The 22,525-nt window shown below is 33.3% G+C and overlaps 1 protein-coding gene and 1 pseudogene across 1 annotated transcript; both read right to left on the bottom strand.

Annotated features, from left to right (window-relative positions):
* Positions 1-526: 526 nt before the first annotated feature.
* Positions 527-10,237, bottom strand: LOC111397441 (organelle RRM domain-containing protein 2, mitochondrial-like). The gene is made up of 4 exons (XM_023024379.1): positions 9,937-10,237; positions 7,870-7,938; positions 7,673-7,779; positions 527-842 (listed from the first exon to the last, which is right to left on the bottom strand). The coding sequence occupies exons 1-4, from the start codon at positions 10,103-10,105 to the stop codon at positions 750-752; spliced, it is 438 nt and encodes a 145-aa protein (XP_022880147.1). The 5' UTR covers positions 10,106-10,237; the 3' UTR covers positions 527-749.
* Positions 10,238-20,476: 10,239 nt separating this feature from the next.
* LOC111397723 overlaps positions 20,477-22,525 on the bottom strand; it is a 9,899-nt pseudogene continuing 7,850 nt past the window's right edge.

The raw sequence follows: 22,525 nt of genomic DNA, 5'->3' as shown, positions 1-22,525 counted from the left end.
GAATTGAACGTTGTAAATGTGTTCATCTAACCACAGCAGCAAAATGTATCAATATTGCCAATCGTCGTGAATGTGTATTCGTCTTGAGGGTAAATGAACAACCTCTAATAGTTAATGATAACCATAAATTTCAAGTGCCCAATTTTTTAAGCTGAATAAAAAGATTATGTACGAAAGCTAAACAATTGTAACAAGATTGTCTAATTTTTTTTCCTTCCTTAATCTCTATAGCCCCTCTTATACCAAACAAACCATTAGCATTTAAACTAATTATGTTTGTTGCGGTGCTGTAATAAATAGGCTTGGCTTCAATGGCAAAGGAATTGTTGTTGCAAAGCGGTTAGGTGCGCAACGTGATAAGATGAACTTACAAGAGTCGAACACTACATTTTATGCGGGCTATGAAGTTGTACCAGGAGGGAAAGGTGCTACAACCTCAACAGAGGGAGCAACCTGTAGAGGAAAAGCCAATGGAAGTAAATAACGTTTTGAACTATGAATTTGATTAGATTATTACCAAGGTTGAGAACCTGAATGAAAACCCAAAAGATAATGCACAGGCAAAGACTAGTTTTGTTATATTTGTCCATACAAAAATGTTCCACTTAATTGACAAGCATAGACAGTTAAGATGGTGCACCTTAATCTATCTTCTGAATAACTAACTACAGAAAGGACACCACTTGTTATTTAACCGCTCCATTTGATAAAAAGAATGGCATATTTCGACCAGTGGACCTTTCTTCCAATCAGCTCTGGTTGAATGTAGGTGCATTATTCAAATATGGAGGAGGTGGTCTTGGCCTCGCATACTCCGCAAAAATAACCCATCCATCAAGAAACTACAAAGAAAAACATGGAATACTCATGATTCAAAATATGGAACCAAGGTACCTTTTTCCGTCACCCCCAAAAAAATAAAAATAAAAAAAGGGACAGAGAATTGCACTGGCATGCTCAACTAACATACCAACCCATCACCACAGCGAAAATGTTAAATCGACCCCATTCAGTTTGGTCCTTGTCATGCAGGGATTACAAGGGTCAGATTTACTACATATCTAACTTCACAAAGATGTGCAGAACATGGACACATACATATGCACAACGTGGTTTCTAATCCAAACATTTTACCACTAAATAAGTTACCCAAGTACTTCATTAGCATATATCGACCATCAAGATGAAGTTAATCACCACACATGCACTACATAATATCAGGTCGTGTTCCATCTTTAAAGGCCACTAAGGTTAGTTTATAAGGATTTGAGATTCACCTCTTAATAAAGTTGACATTTTAAGATAAAACCCAAGTCTTAATATGAAATAGGACCCATTTAACTCCGACTTGCAATTCGATCCGATTAAAAATCATAAAAACGAGTACACAAATTTCAAGATTGATCTGCTCAAATGAGTCACCATCTTGTAGGAGCATGTTAAAGGATAAATCCCATATCATATAAAGATGAAAATATAGACCAATTTATAATTAGACTACTACTTTTAATAAAATTGACATTTTAAGATAAAACTGAAAATCTTAATAGATAATTATAGTTCCATGGAGAAAGGCCTTAAGAGGAAGATATATTAACTTCAAAAAATGAAAAGCTGGGAGATGATCATGGTCATAGGAAATATTTTGTTCCCTCTCTAATTAGGTAAGGGTCAAAGAAAACTACGAGGAAAGGAAGAAGTCCGCCGTTTGAAGATATTGAATGCTGCATATAATTCAGGGTAGGAATAAAACATTACCCAACCTTCCAAACTGTAACTTCTTTCCAACTTTGTAAAAGTAAAGTGAAGAGGACAAGAAAAAACAACCCAAAAGTGAATGATGCTCTTTCTATTCTTCCAAAAGTGAAAGACACAATCCCTTCTTTCTATTCTTCCAAAAGTGAAAAACAATCCCACTTTTCTACCCACACCCTTTACACAATTCCCCTCTCACTATCTCCTTCCAAACAGAGAGTGGAGCCAAAAGGTGCATTAAAGATCAGAAGAAGTTTTTTATTCACTAGATCTATGATGCAGGAGGATCCGAGTCGAGTGATGCTGATTTGTCAGATAGCACGATGATGGCGCTGAGATACCATGAGATGGCGGATCGGCGCAAAGATGGAAAGTGAATCACCATTATTTCCTTAATTGGGAGAATTTGACGCGTCTTCGGTAATTTGGCCATAACTTTGACTACGGTTATCGAAATCGCTATTATAACCCCAATTCGGAAAGCTCTCTTCGGCACGCACATCGTGGTCGCCAAGCTATGCTCGATGGACGTCAATTTCGAGCCCAAAATCCACTGTTTTCTTTTCCAAAATTCAATTTTAAGTTATTTTTTACTATTTATGGTAATATTTTGTTTCCTTTTTTCCATATGTTAGAAAACTCGAATTGAGCCAAATTTTTGGCAGCTTACTTTTTTTACTTAATATTTTATTTTGGTATAATTTTGGGATTTTGTCATTATTGGTAATTTTTCCATAATTTCGTATTTCGCAGCTATTTAACCATGCTTGTGGGTTAGTTTTCATCATTCTGCATTATTAATAATATTGAGTTGAATTCAGAGTATTTTCTCTGTTTTTTTCGACGTTTTTTGTCGTTCTTTTCTTGCGAATCATCTGCTACAACAAGTCAATAGGATAATCACTATCCTACCCGGCGTCAGTTGGTATCAGAGCATCAGCATCTTCTTGGGAGATAAATTTCATCAATTATAATGGTTGGTGGACGTGGTCGTGGTCGTGGTCGTCGAGGACAAGTTCCGATTGAAGAAGTCCAACACCGTGATCGTAATATTCAGGATGTGACGATTGAAGATTTGCAGAGACAAGTTGCGGAGTTAACCCAACGTTTGGCGGAGCAAGAGTTCGGTAATCATGATGTAGAAGGTCACGATTCGATACCAGTTTCGAAAACTCGTATCACCATCGTGCTTGAGTTTGGGAGCATCGTGAACGGGAGGATCGTCATGTGAATCTCGGTTTCAGAGTGGATCTGCCTGAGTTTTCTGGTACGTTGCAGGCTGAAGGATTTATAAATTGGCTGAATGAAGTGGAGCGGATTTTTGAATATAAGGAGGTTCCAGATCGTGTCAAAGTGAAACTGGTCGCCATCAAACTCAAAGGTAGGACATTTGCATGTTGGGAACAGTTGAAGCGTTCACGGGAGCGACAGGGGAAATCCAAAATTACTAACTGGGAGAAGATGAAGAAGAAGATGAAAGGGCACTTCCTCCCTTTTGGCTACACTCAAACCTTATTTCAGAGGCTTCATTCACTAAGGCAAGGCGCAAGATCAGTCAATGATTATACTGAAAAATTCTATCAGTTGGTGGCTCGAAATGATTTATCTGAGACGGAGGAGCAAATGGTAGCACGGTATTTGGGGGGATTAAGGCAGCCCCTGCAGGATGTTCTCAGCCTTCATTCATTGTGGACAGTTTCTGAGGCATATCAGCGAGCACTTGCAGTAGAGAAACAGCAAAGTAGGAGGCCAGTGGTCAGAGGTGAAGGAAGTCAGCCAGTTCGCCCTCAAGAATCTCGTCCTGCTTATCAGCCACAGCGGGATAGTTCTAGCTCAAGTATTAAGTGCTTTAGGTGTGATGAACAGGGGCATAGGGCGACTGATTCAGGAAGCCTGCTGGTCAGAAGAATAAAAATCTTCTGATTGAGGAGGATATGACAGAGGAGTTTGAGGAAGTTGGGGAACCCGAGTATGATGAGGGTGAAGATGAGGACGTGCTATATGGAGACGGTCAGGAGACCCTAGTCGTTCGAAAGAGCCTGCTGACTCCCAAAGATGACTTAGGGGATGATTGGTTGAGGACTAACGTTTTCCACACAACCTGTACAGCTGCTGATAAAGTCTGTAAACTGATAATTGATAGTGGTAGTTGTGAGAATGTAGTGTCTGAGGAGGCTATCGAGAAACTGCAACTGAAAATGGATCGTCATCCCAAACAATACAAGTTGTCTTGGCTGAATAAAGGCAGTGAGCTAACGGTAGAAAAACGATGCTTAGTGTCTTTCTTGATTGGAAAAAAATATTTTGATAATACTTGGTGTGATGTGGTATCAATGGACGTGTGTCATGTTTTGTTGGGACGACCTTGACAGTATGATCGCAGTGTTATCCATGATGGGCGGAAGAATACTTATTCTCTTAGCATCAAAGGGAAGAGAATTGTTTTGGTGCCTCGCAGGGAAGGAAACTTCCCTGCCCCGGTAGTTAAAAACCCCAATCTACTTTCGATGTCCAGGTTCTTGGTTGAGGTTGGGCGTGAAAAAATAGTTTATGCTTTAATGCCTCGTGAAAATAGTACAGCGAATGTGGATTCAGAATTTCCAGCAGAAGTACAGCAACTACTGAGGGAGTTTTCTGACTTGATGCCCGAGGATCTTCCTCCAGGACAACCACCTATGAGGGACATTCAACATCAGATCGACCTCATTCCGGGGTCGAGTCTACCAAACCGACAAGCATATCGTCTCAGTCCCAAGGAAGCTGAAGAGTTGCAGCGACAGGTGGTAGAATTATTGGAAAGGGGCTACATTCTTGAGAGTACGAGCCCTTATGCAGTTCCTGCTCTCCTAGTGCCGAAGAAAGATGGGTCATGGCGTATGTGTGTTGACAGCAGGGCAATTAACAGGATTACAGTGAAATAGAGGTTTCCAATTCCCCGTCTGGACGACATGTTGGATCAATTGTCCGGTTCTAAGGTCTTCTCAAAAATTGACCTTAAAAGTGGATACCACCATATCAGAATCAGACCTGGAGATGAGTGAAAGACCACGTTCAAGACACAGCATGGGTTGTACGAGTGGATGGTCATGCCCTTTGGACTATCCAACGCACCCAGCACTTTTATGAGGTTTATGCATCAGGTTTTACGGCCTTTCATGGGGAAGTTTGTAGTAGTTTATTTTAATGACATACTTATTTATAGTCTGACATGGGAGTCACATTTTAATCATCTTCGTGCTGTCTTTGACGTAATGAGGACGGAGCGCTTATTCATCAATCAGAATAAGTGTTCTTTCTTCACAACTTCTATAACTTTTTTGGGTTTTGTTGTGTCTACTGATGGTGTTCATGCAGATCAATCCAAAATTGAGGCAGTTTTGAATTGGCCGAAACCAAAAACTTTGCACGATGTCAGGAGTTTCCATGGATTGGCATCCTTCTATCCTCGATTCATCAGAAACTTTAGTACCTTGATTGCTCCTATCACAGAGTGCCTTAAAGGGCGTGATTTTCAGTGGACTAAGGAGGCAAAGACTAGCTTTCAGTTGGTTAAGCAGAAGATGACGGAGGCCCCAGTCTTGGCACTTCCGAATTTTGAAAAGGTGTTCGAGGTAAGCTTTATGCGTCTGGAGTTGGCATTGGTGGTGTTCTGAGTCAGGAGGGACGTCAAGTAGCCTTTTTTAGTGAGAAGCTATCGGGATCGAAGAAAATTTATTCCACTTATGACCTGGAGTTCTATGCCATAGTTCAGATTCTGAAGCATTGGCGCCATTACCTGATACAGAGGGAGTTCATCCTTGTTACTGATCATGAGACTTTGAAGTACATCAATGGTCAGCACAAGCTGAGTAGGCGACATGCAAAGTGGGTGGCGTACTTGCAGGAGTTTACTTTCGCACTCAGGCATCAAGCAGGGAGTTTGAATCGAGTAGCAGATGTATTGAGCCGTCGCACATTACTTCTCACCACCATGAGCACCAAGATTGTCGGATTTGAGGCATTTCCTGATATGTATGCTGCGGATCCTTCATTTGGGAAGATAATTCGAGAGGTAACCGATAATCACCAACATGATTTTGTTTTACATAATGGTTACCTATTTCGTGGATTACAGTTATGCATTCCGGATTGTTCACTAAGGCAGCAGATTATTAGTGAACTTCATAACGGAGGACATTTTGGGCGAGACAAGACATTGGCATTGGTCTCTTCTGATTATTACTGGCCCAAGTTGAGCAGTGATGTGGCGCATTATGTAGAGCGGTGTTATGTATGTCGGCGGTCTAAAGGGGCTCTTACTAATGCTGGATTGTACACACCATTACCCGTACCTGAAGCTTCTTGGTTTGATGTCAGTATGGATTTTTTCTTGGGCTTACCTCGTACACGGTGGGCGATGGATTCATTCTTGTGGTTGACAGATTTTCAAAGATGGCTCATTTTGTGGCTTGCCGGAAGACAATGGATGCTACTCGGATTGCTCATCTTTATTTCAGAGAAATTGTGCGTTTACATGGTGTTCCACAGTCAACTACTTCTGATCGTGACACTAAGTATATGAGTCATTTCTGGAGGAGTTTGTGGGAGAAACTTGGAACGAAATTGAATTTTAGCAGCGCATACCATCCCCAAACAGATGGTCAGATTGAGGTGGTGAATCGGAGTTTGGGAAATCTTTTGAGAAGCTTAGCCGGGACTAAACTGAAGCAGTGGGATTTGGCATTACCTCAAGCAGAGTTTGCTTATAACCGGTCGAGGAATAGAACCACCGGACTGAGTCCTTTTGAAATTGTCTATGGTCGAAACCCCTCCGGAGTACTTGATTTGGCTCCAATTCCCCGTGTGGGTCGCTTCAATAACAAAGCTGATGAGATGGCTGAACATCTTCGAGGTGTCCATGAGCAAGTGAAGCTGTCCATACAGGAAAGTAATACTAAGTACAAAGCTCATGCAGATAGTCATCGACGCCAGGTGTTGTTTAATGTAGGTGATTTTGTTTGGACAGTATTAACTCGTGATCGTTTTCCAGCTGGGGAATACAATAAGCTAAAGGAGCGAAAGATTGGACCTTGTAAAGTGCTGCAGAAGATCAATGATAATGCTTACAGATTGCGCCTCCCGAGCCATTTGAAGACCTCTAACGTCTACAACGTAAAACACCTAAACCCTTATTTTATGGAGTCCGATGAAGTTACTGTGAACTCGAGGGCAAGTTCTTTCCAACTCGGGGCGACTGATGCAGGAGGATCCGAGTCGAGTGATGCTAATTTGTCAGATAGCACGATGATGGCGCTGAGATACCATGAGATGGCGGATCGGCGCAAAGATGGAAAGTGAATCACCATTATTTCCTTAATTGGGAGAATTTGACGCGTCTTTGGTAATTTTGCCATAACTTTGACTACGGTTATCGAAATCGCTATTATGACCCCAATTCGGAAAGCTCTCTTCGGCGCGCACGTCGTGGCCACCAACCTATGCTCGGTGGACGTCAATTTCGAGCCCAAAATCCACTGTTTTCCTTTTCAAAATTCAATTTTAAGTTTTTTTTTTACTATTTATGGTAATATTTCGTTTCCTTTTTTCCATACGTTAGAAAACTCGAATTGAGCCCAATTTTTGGCAACTTACTTCTTTTACTTAATATTTTATTTTGGTATAATTTTAGGATTTTGCCATTTTTGGTAATTTTCCCATAATTTCGTATTTCGCAGTTATTTAACCCGGCTTGTGGGTTAGTTTTCATCATTCTGCATTATTAACAATATTGAGTTGAATTCAGAGTATTTTCTCGATTTTTTTCGGCGTTTTCTGTCGTTCTTTTCTTGCGAATCATCTGCTACAACAAGCCAATAGAATAATTACTATCCTACCCGGCGTCAATCTAGAAGGTATCCGTTAAGCCATTTCAACTCACCTGGCCATCCATGCCCTTTATACCAGCTGCAGCTTCCTCTAGAGTAGCATATCTTACAAAACCATAACCTTTGGAATAGCCAGATACACGGTCAGTCACAACCTTAGCTGCAAAAGAGGGAAAAAAAACATGAATTCATTATTTGGTGTGAAAAGAACATAGGTCTAAGCTTCAAAAGAACTGAAAACGGAACATACCATGGAGCACTTCACCAAACTTTGCAAAGGCATCTCGAAGCCCTTCAGTAGTTGTGCGTTTGCTTAGTCCTGAACAAAATGCAGTTAAAAAAAGGTCCATGAAACTTGCAGACAGGCCTACAGCCTTGAAGACCAAAGAATACAACTTTACCTAGAGGTCTAACAGTAACGACATTTTATAATTAAAAATGCAAGCAGCAAAATGAATACATGAGACAGAGAAATATGCCCAGAGCACATTGGGGTTTACTGGTTTTGCAAAGATGCAATACCTCATCTTGATTTCTCTATGAAAAGTTAAATTTAAGCAATTTCCATTTAGTAAAAATGGAAAAAGGGGGCATGTCTTTGTCACCAGAAGCAGCTTCCACTGAAGTATGGGGAAAGCAACACTGACTGAAATGACAAGCATACAATTAAGAACTAGCTTTTCCAAAAAGTACAATATATCTTTTCATACTACTCAAGTTAGCAGCGGCCTCCTTTCACTTTACTTTTTAGGCTGCCAGCGAAGATAACATCAACCATCAGGGAAAATTTCATGATGGCAGGAAATGGGGGAAAGAAACAGATGCTAATTGAGTCAATATAAGTTAAGATGATTTTTCCTCCTGTACCAGACACTGGCCAGTACAGTTACATCTACCAAAAGGAGTAGAAGAAGACGATGAATAGAGATGAAGAGAAAATCATTTACAGATACACTCCCAATCATTACCTATTGTTTATAGAAGTTTCTTCTCCGAATAAAGAAAGTTCATCCAAATAAATAGTTAAACGCTGCCTTTCAACATGTAATGTTGCTGGAAAATTCCAAATCTTAGGTCCATTGTTTTAAATGTCATCTAAGGCTTCCTCCTTGAGGTGCGCTTCATGCAAAGCTTGCTTTCATTGAATGCCTTGAGTGCTATTTTTCAAGGATTATATCTTGACTTATTCAGTCTTCCACCTCGAGGGTAAGCCTCACAGTGACTAAGATGTGAACTTGATTGTCTTGCCTTTTCTAGGCTTTTTCCTCATTAGCCACACTGTTTCGGCTAGTTAAAGTCTAGAAAGTTTTTATGCATTTCTTTTTTCCTACCTTGACGTAGAAGTGGAAAACTCCATTTCAAGTGGAGGTTGATCGGAGAGAATGAGAAATAATTGATAGTAGAGGATGATAGTAATGATTATATGGGAGACTTCTAGATTATAGCTACTTCTAGTAGTATATTACTAAATTGATATGTGATTACCATTCAAAAACTCGTTATCTGCTGTTTTATTAATGTAGTTTTTCATATTGGTAATTTTTAAAACTTTTGTATAGTTATCAAGAGCAAAATTTTGTACATTCGCAAATTTTTTGAATTAATTGTTTATGTTGGAAAGTTATGTGGAAAAATGCTTTAGGCTTTCTAAACACTGACCAGTCAAAAATAAAATGTTTGACACTTCAAGTAGAACATCTTAAACACTTATTCACAGGATCATACTAATGCAACCTCATGCATTATGGCCTTAAAGCAGAGATGGTTGTGCAGGTCATCTTCCAATCAAAATATGGAAACAATTTTCTAGCTATCAAAAGAACCAATCCAGTTTTGTACAGTGCGTTTCAGAGGTGGATGCTTTAATCGAGTCAATCAGTAAGCTTTACCAGATAGCAAAACACTTTTTGCATTGCTCTCTAAAGCATTGATGAGAGATTAAATACATCAAGGAAATGTAAACATCATTGATAACTACGATAGCTACAACCCACCAATCTTACATTCTTAATGACCTAGTCATATCCCAGAAATTATAAATTCCAATACCTACCCACTAGACTTAACCGACAAGTGAATTCATAAATATGCTCAGTAAACTTACCTGTTCAATAGAAAATCCATAAAAACGTAACGGAATTATTAAAATTAAAATCTTTCACATCCAATCGATTTTTTTCCCCCTAAACTAAACCGATGAATAACTAGGCAACATAGCAATTAAGAGCGCCAAGTAAAAAGCTACATTAAATCAAAGGGAATGAAGGAAAAATCTAGAGAAATGAAAGGCATTTGGAGAAGATGATGCGGTATGTACCCGAAACAAAGAGATTTGTGGAAGGTTCGGCCGGAGAAGGCTTCTCTGTTTGAGTCTGAGGTAGATTGAACGGAAAGCCTGAAGTTAACGACGAATATAGAGCCCTCACACACCTGGGTGCCACAAAGGAAGCCACTGCCGCCTGGGTCGCTGCTGCTCTTATCGCCATTTGTGGGGGCTTAAGCTGCAACTGGAGTTTTAGCGAGGTTTCTAGAGGGAGAATATGATTTGAGGAGGTAAATGTGAAAAAGAGGGAAATAGGGAGCTGCTTATTTGCACCAATTTTCCCTAATGTATGACCCTCACGTGGAATCAGTACTTATAGTTTCAAGCTTAGCATTAACATCCTCAATAGAAGTTTAAGTGCCGAAATTGTTTTCTTTGCCGATGGATGACTTCTAGGCCTGGGCGTGATTTGGTTTCGGTTGGTTTCGACCTCAACCCAAAACCAAACCAAAGTAGTCGATTTGAGTGAAATTAAAATCAAAACCAACCCACTCTAACTCTTAAACTAAACCAACACAAACAACTTCGGTTTGATTCGATTTGGTTTGGCTTGGTTTGGTGTCTCGATTTGGACTTTTAAATAACATTGCATTGTAACTTATAAAAAATGGACAGCAAACAATGAACAAGAAATCAATAATTCGGATTCAAAACGACCACAATTCAAAAAAGAGGAGGAATACAAAATTATAAATTACAAATTACAAATCCGGAATTACAAAGTGATACTATAATTATTCCCATAGAAAATTAATATAAGATTTAGGCATCAGAGGATGGAAAGCTGCGATCCGTAGAGGCTCAAAGGCAACAGCGATTTCAAGCAGAGTAGAGGTCAAATTGTGGTGTCGAAACTCAGAGATGGAACCTGGAATTAACTTGTGAGATAATTTTTGGATTGCAACATGAAAGATTGGAGTCTAGAGAGGAATGAGGAATTGAGGCTTGATTGGAGACTTGGAGAGATTTAGGGTTAGTGGATTACCATGTTTATTTTGACTTCTACAGTCCTACTCCGCCTGTGAGTCCCCATTCTTTCTTTTTTTTCTAAAAAATGTTTAAATCTATAGCGGGTTAGACGGTTAACTATCGGTTTTGGTATTCAAACCATGGACCAAACCAAACCAACATGCTTTTGTCTACAAAAAAACCAAACCATTTGATTGCTCTAAACCAAATAATCGGTTTGGTTTGGCGGTTTGGGTGGTTTGGCGGTTTTTTTGCCCACGCCTAATGACTTCTAAAAAGTAAGCCTTTTTTTTCCCAAATAAAATAAAACTACAATACCCTAAAATTTAATTAATTCAAATAAAAATAATTAAAAAGTAGGGGGAAAAAACAAAAGGCTTATTTATCTTTCCCAAAATTTTTTCACCCAATCACCTTATTACCAGAAAACACTCCCTTAACAAATTTTTTCAAATTACTTTTTCAGACACTCTTCTTTTTTCTTAATGTGATTTTTAAACTCCTTCTTCTCCTCCTTCCCAATGTATGCTTATGTTTTTGTAAATTTCTATCAATTTTTAAAAAATTTAAAAATGGAATTTTTTTTTTTACACTTGACCAAAAGACACAAAAGAGCTCTTTTCGACAAACATTAGCTGGACCTTGTTATTGCAAGACGCACAAATCCCTTCTCAATAATTCAATATTATTGCTCTAAGGCCTTGTTTGATAGGGAGAAGTTCCATGAAAAATGGAACTTCATTTCCATCTTCCACAAATTATAGGTGTTTGATAGTGAAATAATTTCACGGAATTCACTCTCCAGGCATTCTTCTCACACGCATCTTTTCTAGCATTTGAAGGAATTGGTTTTCCCACCTATATGGTGGGAAAGTGAATTCCAGCTTCTTCTTCTGTTTTTTTTTTATTTCAACATTTTCCACGTAGAAAATTATACCAATCAAACACAATAAATTGACAATTACCAGAAAAATAATTTTTAGGCAATTCAATTCCCTAAAATTCGTTTTCTTTTCACCCAAATTCCATCTTTACAATCAAACGGACCCTAATTTCAAGATACAAATGTTTACAAAAGAAAAAGAAAATAAGAAAATTCTAAATTTACCCCAGCATACTTTTTTTTTTTTTTTTTTGAAGCTTTGAACTTTAAATAAAATTCTTCAATGAATAATGAGTGGTGGTGGCGACAACAATGAGCGGTTGGATTGGAAGACGAGGGACTAGTGTGGTCCGTGGATGGGACACAAGTAGTGGATGTTAATTTCAATGGGTCATGATTTCACATGAGTGTCATATGTTAGGGTCCTTTTGTGCAAAACAAGTTATGCAGAGGCCTTTTCTGGGGAGATTTTTCTATTTGGCCTATCACCATTTCTTTTTGTTGAAAGGTTTATATTACTCTTAATGAAATAATTCTTTCTTTATTGCAACATATATCCTAATATTTTAAACATTTTATCTTCTACTTTGAATATTTGAATATAAATCTATTCTATGATCTAATAAATAAGAATAATCTACAACATATATTTCATATTTTCTAATTAAAATGCTATATTCTTTAAATGGTAAATTTATATTTTATAATTGAGAGATAATATTCTTTGTTTTTTCTAATAGATTATCTAATCTTTCAATCGTATATCCTGGCATTTATTCATAATCATCAATTAATCCCTACAATTTTTCAAGATCTTAAAAAGATTCATTCTAATTTTAGCAAAAGTTTAATAGTTTTACCTTAAATTTGCTCTGAACTTTTATTCTTAGAATCGAGTGACTTTCGAGTTTTGAATCTTTAAATTGCTTCCTTCAACGGCCTCCTGCCTTCATGGAATTGTTACTATTTCAACTACTTGCTCTCACTGTATCAATTTCTAAAGAATAAAATTCTAAACTTCTGTTAAAGAAAAACTTTCTTTTTGTTAAAATAAGAAGGAAACTTTTTATCATATCTTTCAAGAATCTATGGGAATAAAGATCTAGAAACTCGTATTCATATCAAAATATTGGAGTTTTATTTCTATCAGAATTTATACAATACTTCTATTTGATACAAAGGGATTTTTAGAAAAATTGGTTTTTCAAACTGGAAATGATTTTTTGAGTAACTATTACTTATAACTCGAGATTTCAAGATAAGATGATCTTTCTCTATAACAATGTCTCTATTTATACAAGTTTTTGAGACACTATTACATCATTGAATACATCAGTAAGGCACACTTGCCTCTCCATTATCTTCCTTCTTGGGCCTAAATCTTCCTATGTTGCTTCAACTTTTTATCCAAAGAGCATCTTTTTCTATTATTGCTCTTTATCTTCAATGTCCTCACATGCACCTGTATTATTGTTCTCCATACACCTTTGTCAAAGGTGCTCTATTATTTTCAACTTCCTTCATTTCTTCATATGCAGTTGGGGCACTCACTTAACTGATAGAATTCTTTTATAGTAATAGAACATTCTGGAAATTGATGTATATCGAATCTTGTAATATAGTCTTTTAAAATTTCTGATTTTCCATATCTTCCATTGGATACCAACATCCAATTTTCATTTTGGCACAAGCATGAGAATTTTTTATCAAACAAATTTTTGACAATGTTGTAAATGACTTTAATTCAAAGTGCTCTTCTATGTATTATCTATGATTTTGTCACTATCGGAACTTTTCTATTATTTTCTGTAACATCAATTTGGAAATTGGCTGCAACGTATCCAATTGAGATTATGTATTCAACTGGATAATAAACAACTCCATCATATTCTAAACTTATTGAATATAATTTCAAATATATTTTCATTCCCTTGGCAAATCTGGATACTTCTTTAATGAATATGTCATCAAACTTCGAAATTTCAATCAAATCTTTTCCTGAATATATCAAATCCATGAATCCATAGTCTGCCATAATTTTTATAAATGAAAGGTCTCCTCCTTCCATGGCTGTTATTTTAGGATAAACGTTATTTCCCGAAGAAATGAATTATAAATTACTCATTTTTATTTTATAAGCAATTTTGACTATTTCAGCATATTTTTTTTCTTTTGGATCAAAAGGGATTTTATCTTCTTGGTCTATGATGCTGATTGTTTTGGTATTTCTTTTATCTCCATGTATCATAACTTTTCTGGTTGAAATGGAATATCCTTTATTATCAGTTGATATGTTGTCACGTTTGGGTTCACTGCTGCTTCTAACTATCCCTGTTTGGTTTGGTCTGGTTTGGAAAATTCATTTCTGAGCTTTTTGGTATATCTGTCTCAGACAGTATATCTTTTAGTTGTGTTGCAATAGCGTCAACTTGATTTTTGAGCTCTATGACATATTTATGATGCTCAGTAGTTATATTCAACAGTATTTTTATATTTGAGTTGAACATATCTGAGATCTGGGTTGCTCCAGAGTTTATATATTCGGATTCTTCTTTAAGAAAATCTGTCCTTTTTTGTATATGTAGGATAGATTGATATAATTCCATGACCTTGGTTTTATCCATCAGCAAATTCTATATTTCTTGTTGAGAAAATCTGCAAGAAAATTATTAACTTTTTAAATATGTACTATATCAAAATTATAAAATGTTAAATAAACTTACCATCTATAGGGCCTTTTGTATTGAGGTTTTGATGGTAATTTATTCCCGACTAATCCTGCAACTTGAAAATTATCAGTTTCAACAATAAATTTATTGGATAATAAAAATAATGAGAACTTTTTTATTCCCCTAATAATTGCTAGTAATTCTTTTTCATGAGTTGTATAATTTATTTTTGTTTGGTTAAAAGTTCAACTTGAATATCTACAAATTTCATTTATATCTGTTTTTAATATTGCTGCCAAATATGTATCTAAGACATCAGTATTAATAATCAAATTATCTTTTTCATCTGGTAATCTTAATTTTGATAAATTTTTGCATTTTTCTTTTAATGGTTTAACTATTTCTTTATGTTCTTCATTCCATCATTCAGTATTTATTTTTCTAAGTAAAACTTGAATTTTATATCTTTTCTTAGAAAGATTTTGAATAAATCTTTCTGCATAGTTTAAACATCCTAAAATTTTTTGTATTTGTTCGTTGGATTCTAATTTATTTGAAAAAAATTTATCTTTTTAGATATATGAGTCTGTAATTTTATCCTCTTTCATCTATTGATAATCCAAAAAAGTCTATATCTTGTTTTTCTATTATAGATTTCTTTTTAGATAATACAATTCCTTCTTTTTTATATTCTCTAATAAATTGGATTAAATGATTTCTATGTTCTTCGTTACTATTAAAACATATTAATATATCATCTATATAAACAATTAGAAATTCATTAAATTTTGTAAATATATTATCTATTTTTTTGATATATTTGTGGTGCATTTTTTAGACAAAATTACATAACTAATCAATCATATTTTCCTTGAGGTGTGCTAAATACAGTATATTGTATACTATTTTCTTCCATTTTTATTTGCTAAAATCCTGATTTACAATCAAATTTAGAATAATATTATTTTCCTCTTGCAAGATTTATTAACACTTCTTTATTTGGTAGAAAGTAACGATAAAATTTAGTATATTTATTTAATTCTTTATAATTTATGACTATCCTAACTTTTCTTCTAACTTGTTTAGAATGTTTCAAAACCATAAAAGCTGGACTACTATGAGGTTCATTACTAGGTCTAATAAATTTTTGTTCTAACAATTCTTTTATCTAATTTTTAAATTATTGTGTATTTTCTATAGTGTACATTATTGGTCTTACTCTTATTATAATATTTTCTGTTAATTCTATTTTGGCTTTTGGGTGATGTGGTTTCCAAAATAATAATGAATTTTCTCTATAAACATTTTCTAGTTGTTCAATGATTTTTTCCATATTCATTTTTATTCTTATTTTTAGAATCTTTTTATATAATATTCTTTCATTTTTTATTTCATTATATATAATTGATTTTTTCTCCCATTTACCACCACACTAGGCTGGCTAAACTCTATTAGGTTTAAATTCTCCATGAATTTTTAATAAGTGTCCACAATGTGTTTATAGTATTATCATATAATTATTTTGTTTATATATTGAAATTGTTGACTTTATATCCTAATATATCACATTCTAATTTATCATATTTATAAATTTTATCTATTGTTACTTGTTTATTTCCAAAAATTATACTAACTTTATCAGCACTATTAATTACTGGAATAATTTATCCCGTAACTCCAGTTATTTATATATTACTATTATTATTCCATGATTTTATTAAAATTTTTTAAAATATTGTTATATCATTTCCTGTATCTATTAAAGCATAATTTGTTATATTTGTTTCTATAATAGTAATTTGTATATATACAACTAATGAAAAACTTATCTGATTATTCATCTAATTCTTTTTACATAATGTTTGTCCATTATGAACAATATATAATCCTTCTCTTTTTATATTATAATTTTCTAATTCATTTAGAAAATTCATTCCTAAAAGTATATGAGGATTTATATCCATACTCTTATCTTTATTACATGGTGCTAAAAGATCTATTCATCCTATTTTTATTGGTATCTTAACTTCTAAATCTGTAATATGTACTTGTCCATCAAAATTTACGTACTTATATGGCTCAGTTTTATGAGTCATTAGACCTTTATTTCTAATCGAAGCTATATGATATTCACTAACTCCTGTATCTATTGACTTCTTTGGTCCATTTATATTTTCTCTTCCACTATAATATTTTCTTTCTATTTTCATATTTCCAGCATTCCTATATAGTTTTACTTCTTTTATTTTGTTGATTTCTTCTAACTGGTTTTTATTAGGTATTTTAAAATTTTTTGATCTTTTAATTAATTTTCTATCCTTAAATATAATATTATTAGAACATTCTCCTTCATTTAATTTTGTTATTTCATATTTATTTTTTGTTATACTAAATTCATATTTTTCTGGAATTAAACTTATTTGTTTATTTGGTTCTATTATTTTACTAATATCTTTACATTCTTTATGAATTTCAATATATGGTTTATTGGAATAAATATTCCCATAATTAGAATTAGTAAATGTATATAAAACTCTAAATTCTATAGTCATAATTTGATTACCTGGTTGCACGATATCATTTCTATGAAATTTAAAATGTAGTCCTAAAACTTCATTAAAATTTCTATCTTTTAATGATACACAATATTTTGGATAACACGTAAACATAATTTTTTGATATGCTAAATTTCTTTCTATTGTTCCTAAATGACTATCTTTTAAATTTATTATTCTTCCATCATGTAAAGTTATACTTAAGGGTGAATCTATCTCTTCTCTAAATAGTGATTTAAACATTATTTATATGCATGCTATATAAACATATTGGATTTTTTCACTTTGTTTTTTACTAATCTTTGTTAATAGTTCTTCAACTATATTTTTTTGTTAAAAGATGTAATTTATGTTGCCCAAAGTTGTCCTTATATCTATGCTTTTTTCTATTTTGTAATATTCTTTTATTGCTATTATTTCTCTTTTCCAAATTCTATCAAAGACTTCCTATTTTCCTATTTTTAAGTCTAACGATAATTTTTGCAATTTTCTAAACTTGTTATTATCAAAAGTAACTCTTAATCCATATCCTTCATATTCTTGTATATTTATGTTATTACACTCTATTTTTTCAATTTCTTTATTCAGATCCTGATTTATTCTCCGTTTCACTTATATATACTTCTTGATTGTAGTATTCTTCAATATCTAATATTTCACTTAATTCATCTTTTATTTCTAAATATTTTTTTGTAATATTCTAACTTTTTTTTTTATCAAAATCAGGGCTTATATGACCCATTTCTCTACAAGTCCAACATTTACATTCGTTTTTATTTTTCTGTTGATTATACGGATTATTTTTTTCTTTTGTAATATCTTCTTTTAGGTTTTATATATTTTTTTATTATCAAAATTCCTAATTTTTTAAAAACATTTTATCTTTATATTTTCTTTTATTAATTCTTCTTTCAGGATTACATCCCCATTGTACAGGGGTTTCTATATCTTCACAACATATTTTTGTTAATTTTCCTGATTTTTTCACTAATTGTCTTTGTTGACATATATATGCAAGTCTTTCAAATAAAAAAATTTATTCTTGAACTTAAAGTTTTAGGTATTCCAATATTATCTCTAACATATTTTTCAAATTCTATTTTAAAATATATTTTTCATGAACTTGGTAACTTATTATGGTACATATCTTGGTATACTTCTTGATTTTCATTACTATAAAATTGAATATAATTGTAATTTTAAAATTCACAAGTATATTCTTTAATTTTACACATATCACATATTGTTAAATTTATTAATTTTATTCTAGTATTATCTTTTTCTCTTATTGATTCCCCTTCAGCATTTCTTATCCAATTTTCTCCTAAAAATTCATCTGAAATATATTCTAATAATTTTTCTATACCTTGTCTATCTGACTTGATTATTTCTGTTTGTACATTTCTTTTTATTAATGTTTTCGTATCATTACTTATTCTTTCCTACCAATTTCTAACATCTCTTTCAAAAGATGTTATTAAGAAATATATTCTTCTTTCAGTATTTTTCCATGTGTCATCTTTATTATATAAAAAGAATAATATCATTGAATCTGCCCAAATTAATAAGGCTTTTTAGTATCTATTTTACAATTTAAATATCGTTTTGTTCCTCCATGATTAATTGGTTTATCATAATTATCATTTAATTCAATATATCTTTATATTTATTTCCTTTAGGTGGTTATCTATCTCTTACTTTATCATTGAATTGTCTATATGGTTTATTCTATATAGGCGCACAACTTTCATCTGTATCATGTAATTCTTGTTTAGAGGTTCCTGCTGGATCAGGTCCTCCTCCAATATTTATTAAAACTTGGTATTCACTTATATCAGTTAAACTTAATTGATCAAAATTTTCTATTAGCAAATCTAATTCTTCATTCATTTTTATCTTTTTTTTTCTACTTTTAATTTTTCTAATGATTTTTCTCTAAATTCTTTTTCCTCTTCTAATATTTTTGATAGTATATACTTTCTAAATTCATCATCCATACTTCCTGTTTTTATTACTATATTCTCTTTTTCTATATATTTCTTTCCTATTCGAGTCATTTCTTGTTCAATAAGTTTTTTTTATCTATTTTCTTATCTTTATTTTTATTATTTTCTTTTAATTCTCTAATTTCAATTTTTAATATATTTATATCGTTTCTTGTTTCTTTTACTTCATTTCTTAAATTTTGTACATCATTTATTAACATTTTTATTAATGACTTTAATTCTTTCATATATTTACTTATTGACATCTTAATTTTTTCTTATTTCTTACTCATAGGCTAATTTGCATATTTTATCTTCCTTTTTATCTATTATTTTTTCAAATCTTTTCTCAACTGTATTTGGATCTACTAATTCTTCTTTTACTATAATAAAATATCTGCTCTCAAGTCTTAATTTTTCACATCTTAATTTTATTAATTGTCTGTTATTAGATATTTTCATTTCTTCTAGTATTAACATTATATTTCGTATTTCCTCTTGTATTTTTTCCATTTTTATAAGTAATTTATTTAATTTTAAATGTGTATTATTACTTGTACTCATACTTTTCTTTATAATACAAATTATTTTCTTCATCTTCATATATATTAATAATTTTTTAATATGTATATATATATCTTTTATTTTTTCTATTATTATTTTTTCTAATATTTGTTCCTTTATTTCTTTAGGTAGTTCTTTAATTATTGTTAGTATCATTATTTTTAATCTATTATGAACAGGTTTTAAAAATATATAACTACCTCTCTCTTCTTCTAAACGCCAATAATTATCTATTTTTCTTATTTTAATTTTCATGATCTCTATGAATCTGATACAAATAAAGGGGTGCTACTTAGAGCAAACAAAAAAATAAAAAAAAAAAATTAAAAATATTAATCAAATAAATCAAATAATAACTATCAAATTTCAATCAGTATTTAATTTTAAGGAGTAAAATAGAGGATTTCTATATTAAAGTATCTTATTATGTAATATTCAAATGGAGGGCATTTTTGGTATGTAAATTGACCAAATGTTATTTTGGAAAAGTAGCCCTTTTCTAAAGGCTATTTCTATGTATTTCTCCCTTTTCTCACAGGTCACGAAATTTCTCCTATTTCTAAATTTCATCTGAAAATAACAAAGCTTAAGAGTTAATTTAATAAATTTTGATTTAGAATGTTTGATATTTTATGGTGATCGAAGAAGATTTCTGATTAGTTAAAACTAGGAGATAGAGTTATCGTTTAGAAAACAATAGATATCTTGGCAACTTCAAGTTGTTCGTCCATAATTCGAATTTGTTCCCTCCAGTTATAGAATTTTAGTTCCTTAATCCAAAGAACATGACACTGATATAGGAATTTCAGAAAGCTCGTGAATTCGCTAGCAAATGAGATTAAAAATTTAAAACATTATTCCCAAAACAGATCAAAGCAACAATATTCGGATTAGTAAAATAAACTCGACTATAACAAAATCTTGTATAACTTCACCATGACCGCACTTGCAAATGAGATTCAGACTAATCAGCTTTGGCTGTAGTAGCAACAGCTTGACCCCGGAGCCGACCAGTCCTCCTCGCAGCAATAAGACCAACCTTTTGGCCAGGTGGTGCATCAAGGCGAACAGTGCTGGCATGACCAATGTGTTGATGGTTACCACCATCGTGGGGATGCTCCACTGGATTCAAGCAACACCACGAACCTTAGGCCAACAGTTCCTCTTCACTCTGAACTTGTGGTAGGCATTTCCGGCCTTCAACATTGGCTTCTCAGTGCGTCCTCCTCCGGCAACCTGGCCAATCATGGCACGGCACTCATGAATGAAAATTTTCTTGGCTCCTGATGGGAGCTTAATCCTATCAAGCAAATACATGAATTAGCAGAATGAGAAACTGGAAATAAAATATATTGCCTCTCGTTCTTGGGCATAAGATGAACCAAGTTAAAATGTTTTCGATGACCCAATGTACCAACGTCTCTAATCGAACATGAAGATCACGAAAGCTATTTATGCTTCATTACATGTTTGGTGACAAAAATTCCTCAGAACAATTAGCATTATCATCATTTGAGAATAAGAAGACTGAAGAAGAAACGCGTTATACCAGACCCATGGTAAAATGTTAAGCTTATCGTCAAATTAATCTATAAATATTTTGAATTATTATGTACAGCCAGAATCAATCGATACTTTGCTTTGAAATATCATCAAATCAATATAAATAAAGATAAACAACACAAGCACGCAGGGGGAAATTCTTGACCAAATAGCTATTCGCAACAAAAGCTTTCATTCAAAGAGGATGTTACATAATCAAATCAATATAAACAAAATAGTGCAGTGATCATGATTCTACAATCAATTCAATCACCTTCAAATTTTTAACCTATAATCATTAACCACATATGGAATTTAATTCATAACATATGCAAATAAACCACGAACAGTGAAATAAACATTTATATGTGATGCTACCAAAATCGTACCTGCTTTGTACCCGAGCTTGAGGACTTCGATTGAGCACGATCGTAGTCTTCCGATACCTGAAACAAAGGCAACGAGGTGTGTTCTCATTGCGACTCCGATACTTAAGTCAGAAAGGGAATTTGTGCATAAGGCTATGTATTGAAATAATGAAAAACGTACCTTAATAATGATCCAAAGTTCTGTATTTATAGATGTAGGTGATGCTCTCCTAGTAGGATTGAACTTGGTGGGTATTCTTATCCAATAGAGTCTTGCAAGAAAGTTGTGTTTCATTCGTACTACAATTTGAAGACCACTCAAAATTTGGCAGTAAGAGAGTCCTCTTGGGTTTAGAAGACGTGTGTTGAGGTGTTTGCATCAGATTAGAATTCTCGGAGGATAGGTCTTTCTTTGAGCATGAGCAAGGGAGTGATACAGATCTATGTAAACGAATTTGCTCGAGCACACGTCCCCGAGGACATCACCGTGTTGGTGACCAGTCATGCAAACGAGAGAGCTCGGGCATACGGATATATCCCGAGGACCTATGTACATCCCTAGCACAACATTAGCAAAATAATGAAAAAGGTCCTCTAGAGTGGTCAGGTCAATATTGATTGGGATATGGAAAATGTCAGTATCAATATGAAAAGAAGAATAAACTGTAAGTATTATGCCCTAGGTCCAATCAACTTTGGACATAAATACTTTTATATATAATTAATGCAATTAAATGACAGATCTATTATTTAATTAATAGACAATTAAATAAATAATAGAGTCCGTGGATTCAAATATTTGTAATTTGTTAATCACAAAGAGTTGTGATTGTGAGATACAAATTACATCTGATTGAATCTTAAATCATCCGTGGTCGTAAGTAATAACGAGATACGGATATCGTTATTACGGATAGACTATCACGTGTGGCATTTTTTACTTGTGAAGTAAGTAGTTGATCTCACAAGTTAAAGTGTAGTGACATTTAAATGAACACATGGATATTTTGTTATAGAACAAAATATTGGAGACCCGTCGAGAGATTCC

This window comes from Olea europaea, chromosome 7, assembly GCF_002742605.1.
Source record: "Olea europaea var. sylvestris chromosome 7, O_europaea_v1, whole genome shotgun sequence".
Lineage (NCBI taxonomy): Eukaryota > Viridiplantae > Streptophyta > Magnoliopsida > Lamiales > Oleaceae > Olea > Olea europaea.
This window is presented reverse-complemented; position numbering and strand designations above follow the sequence as displayed.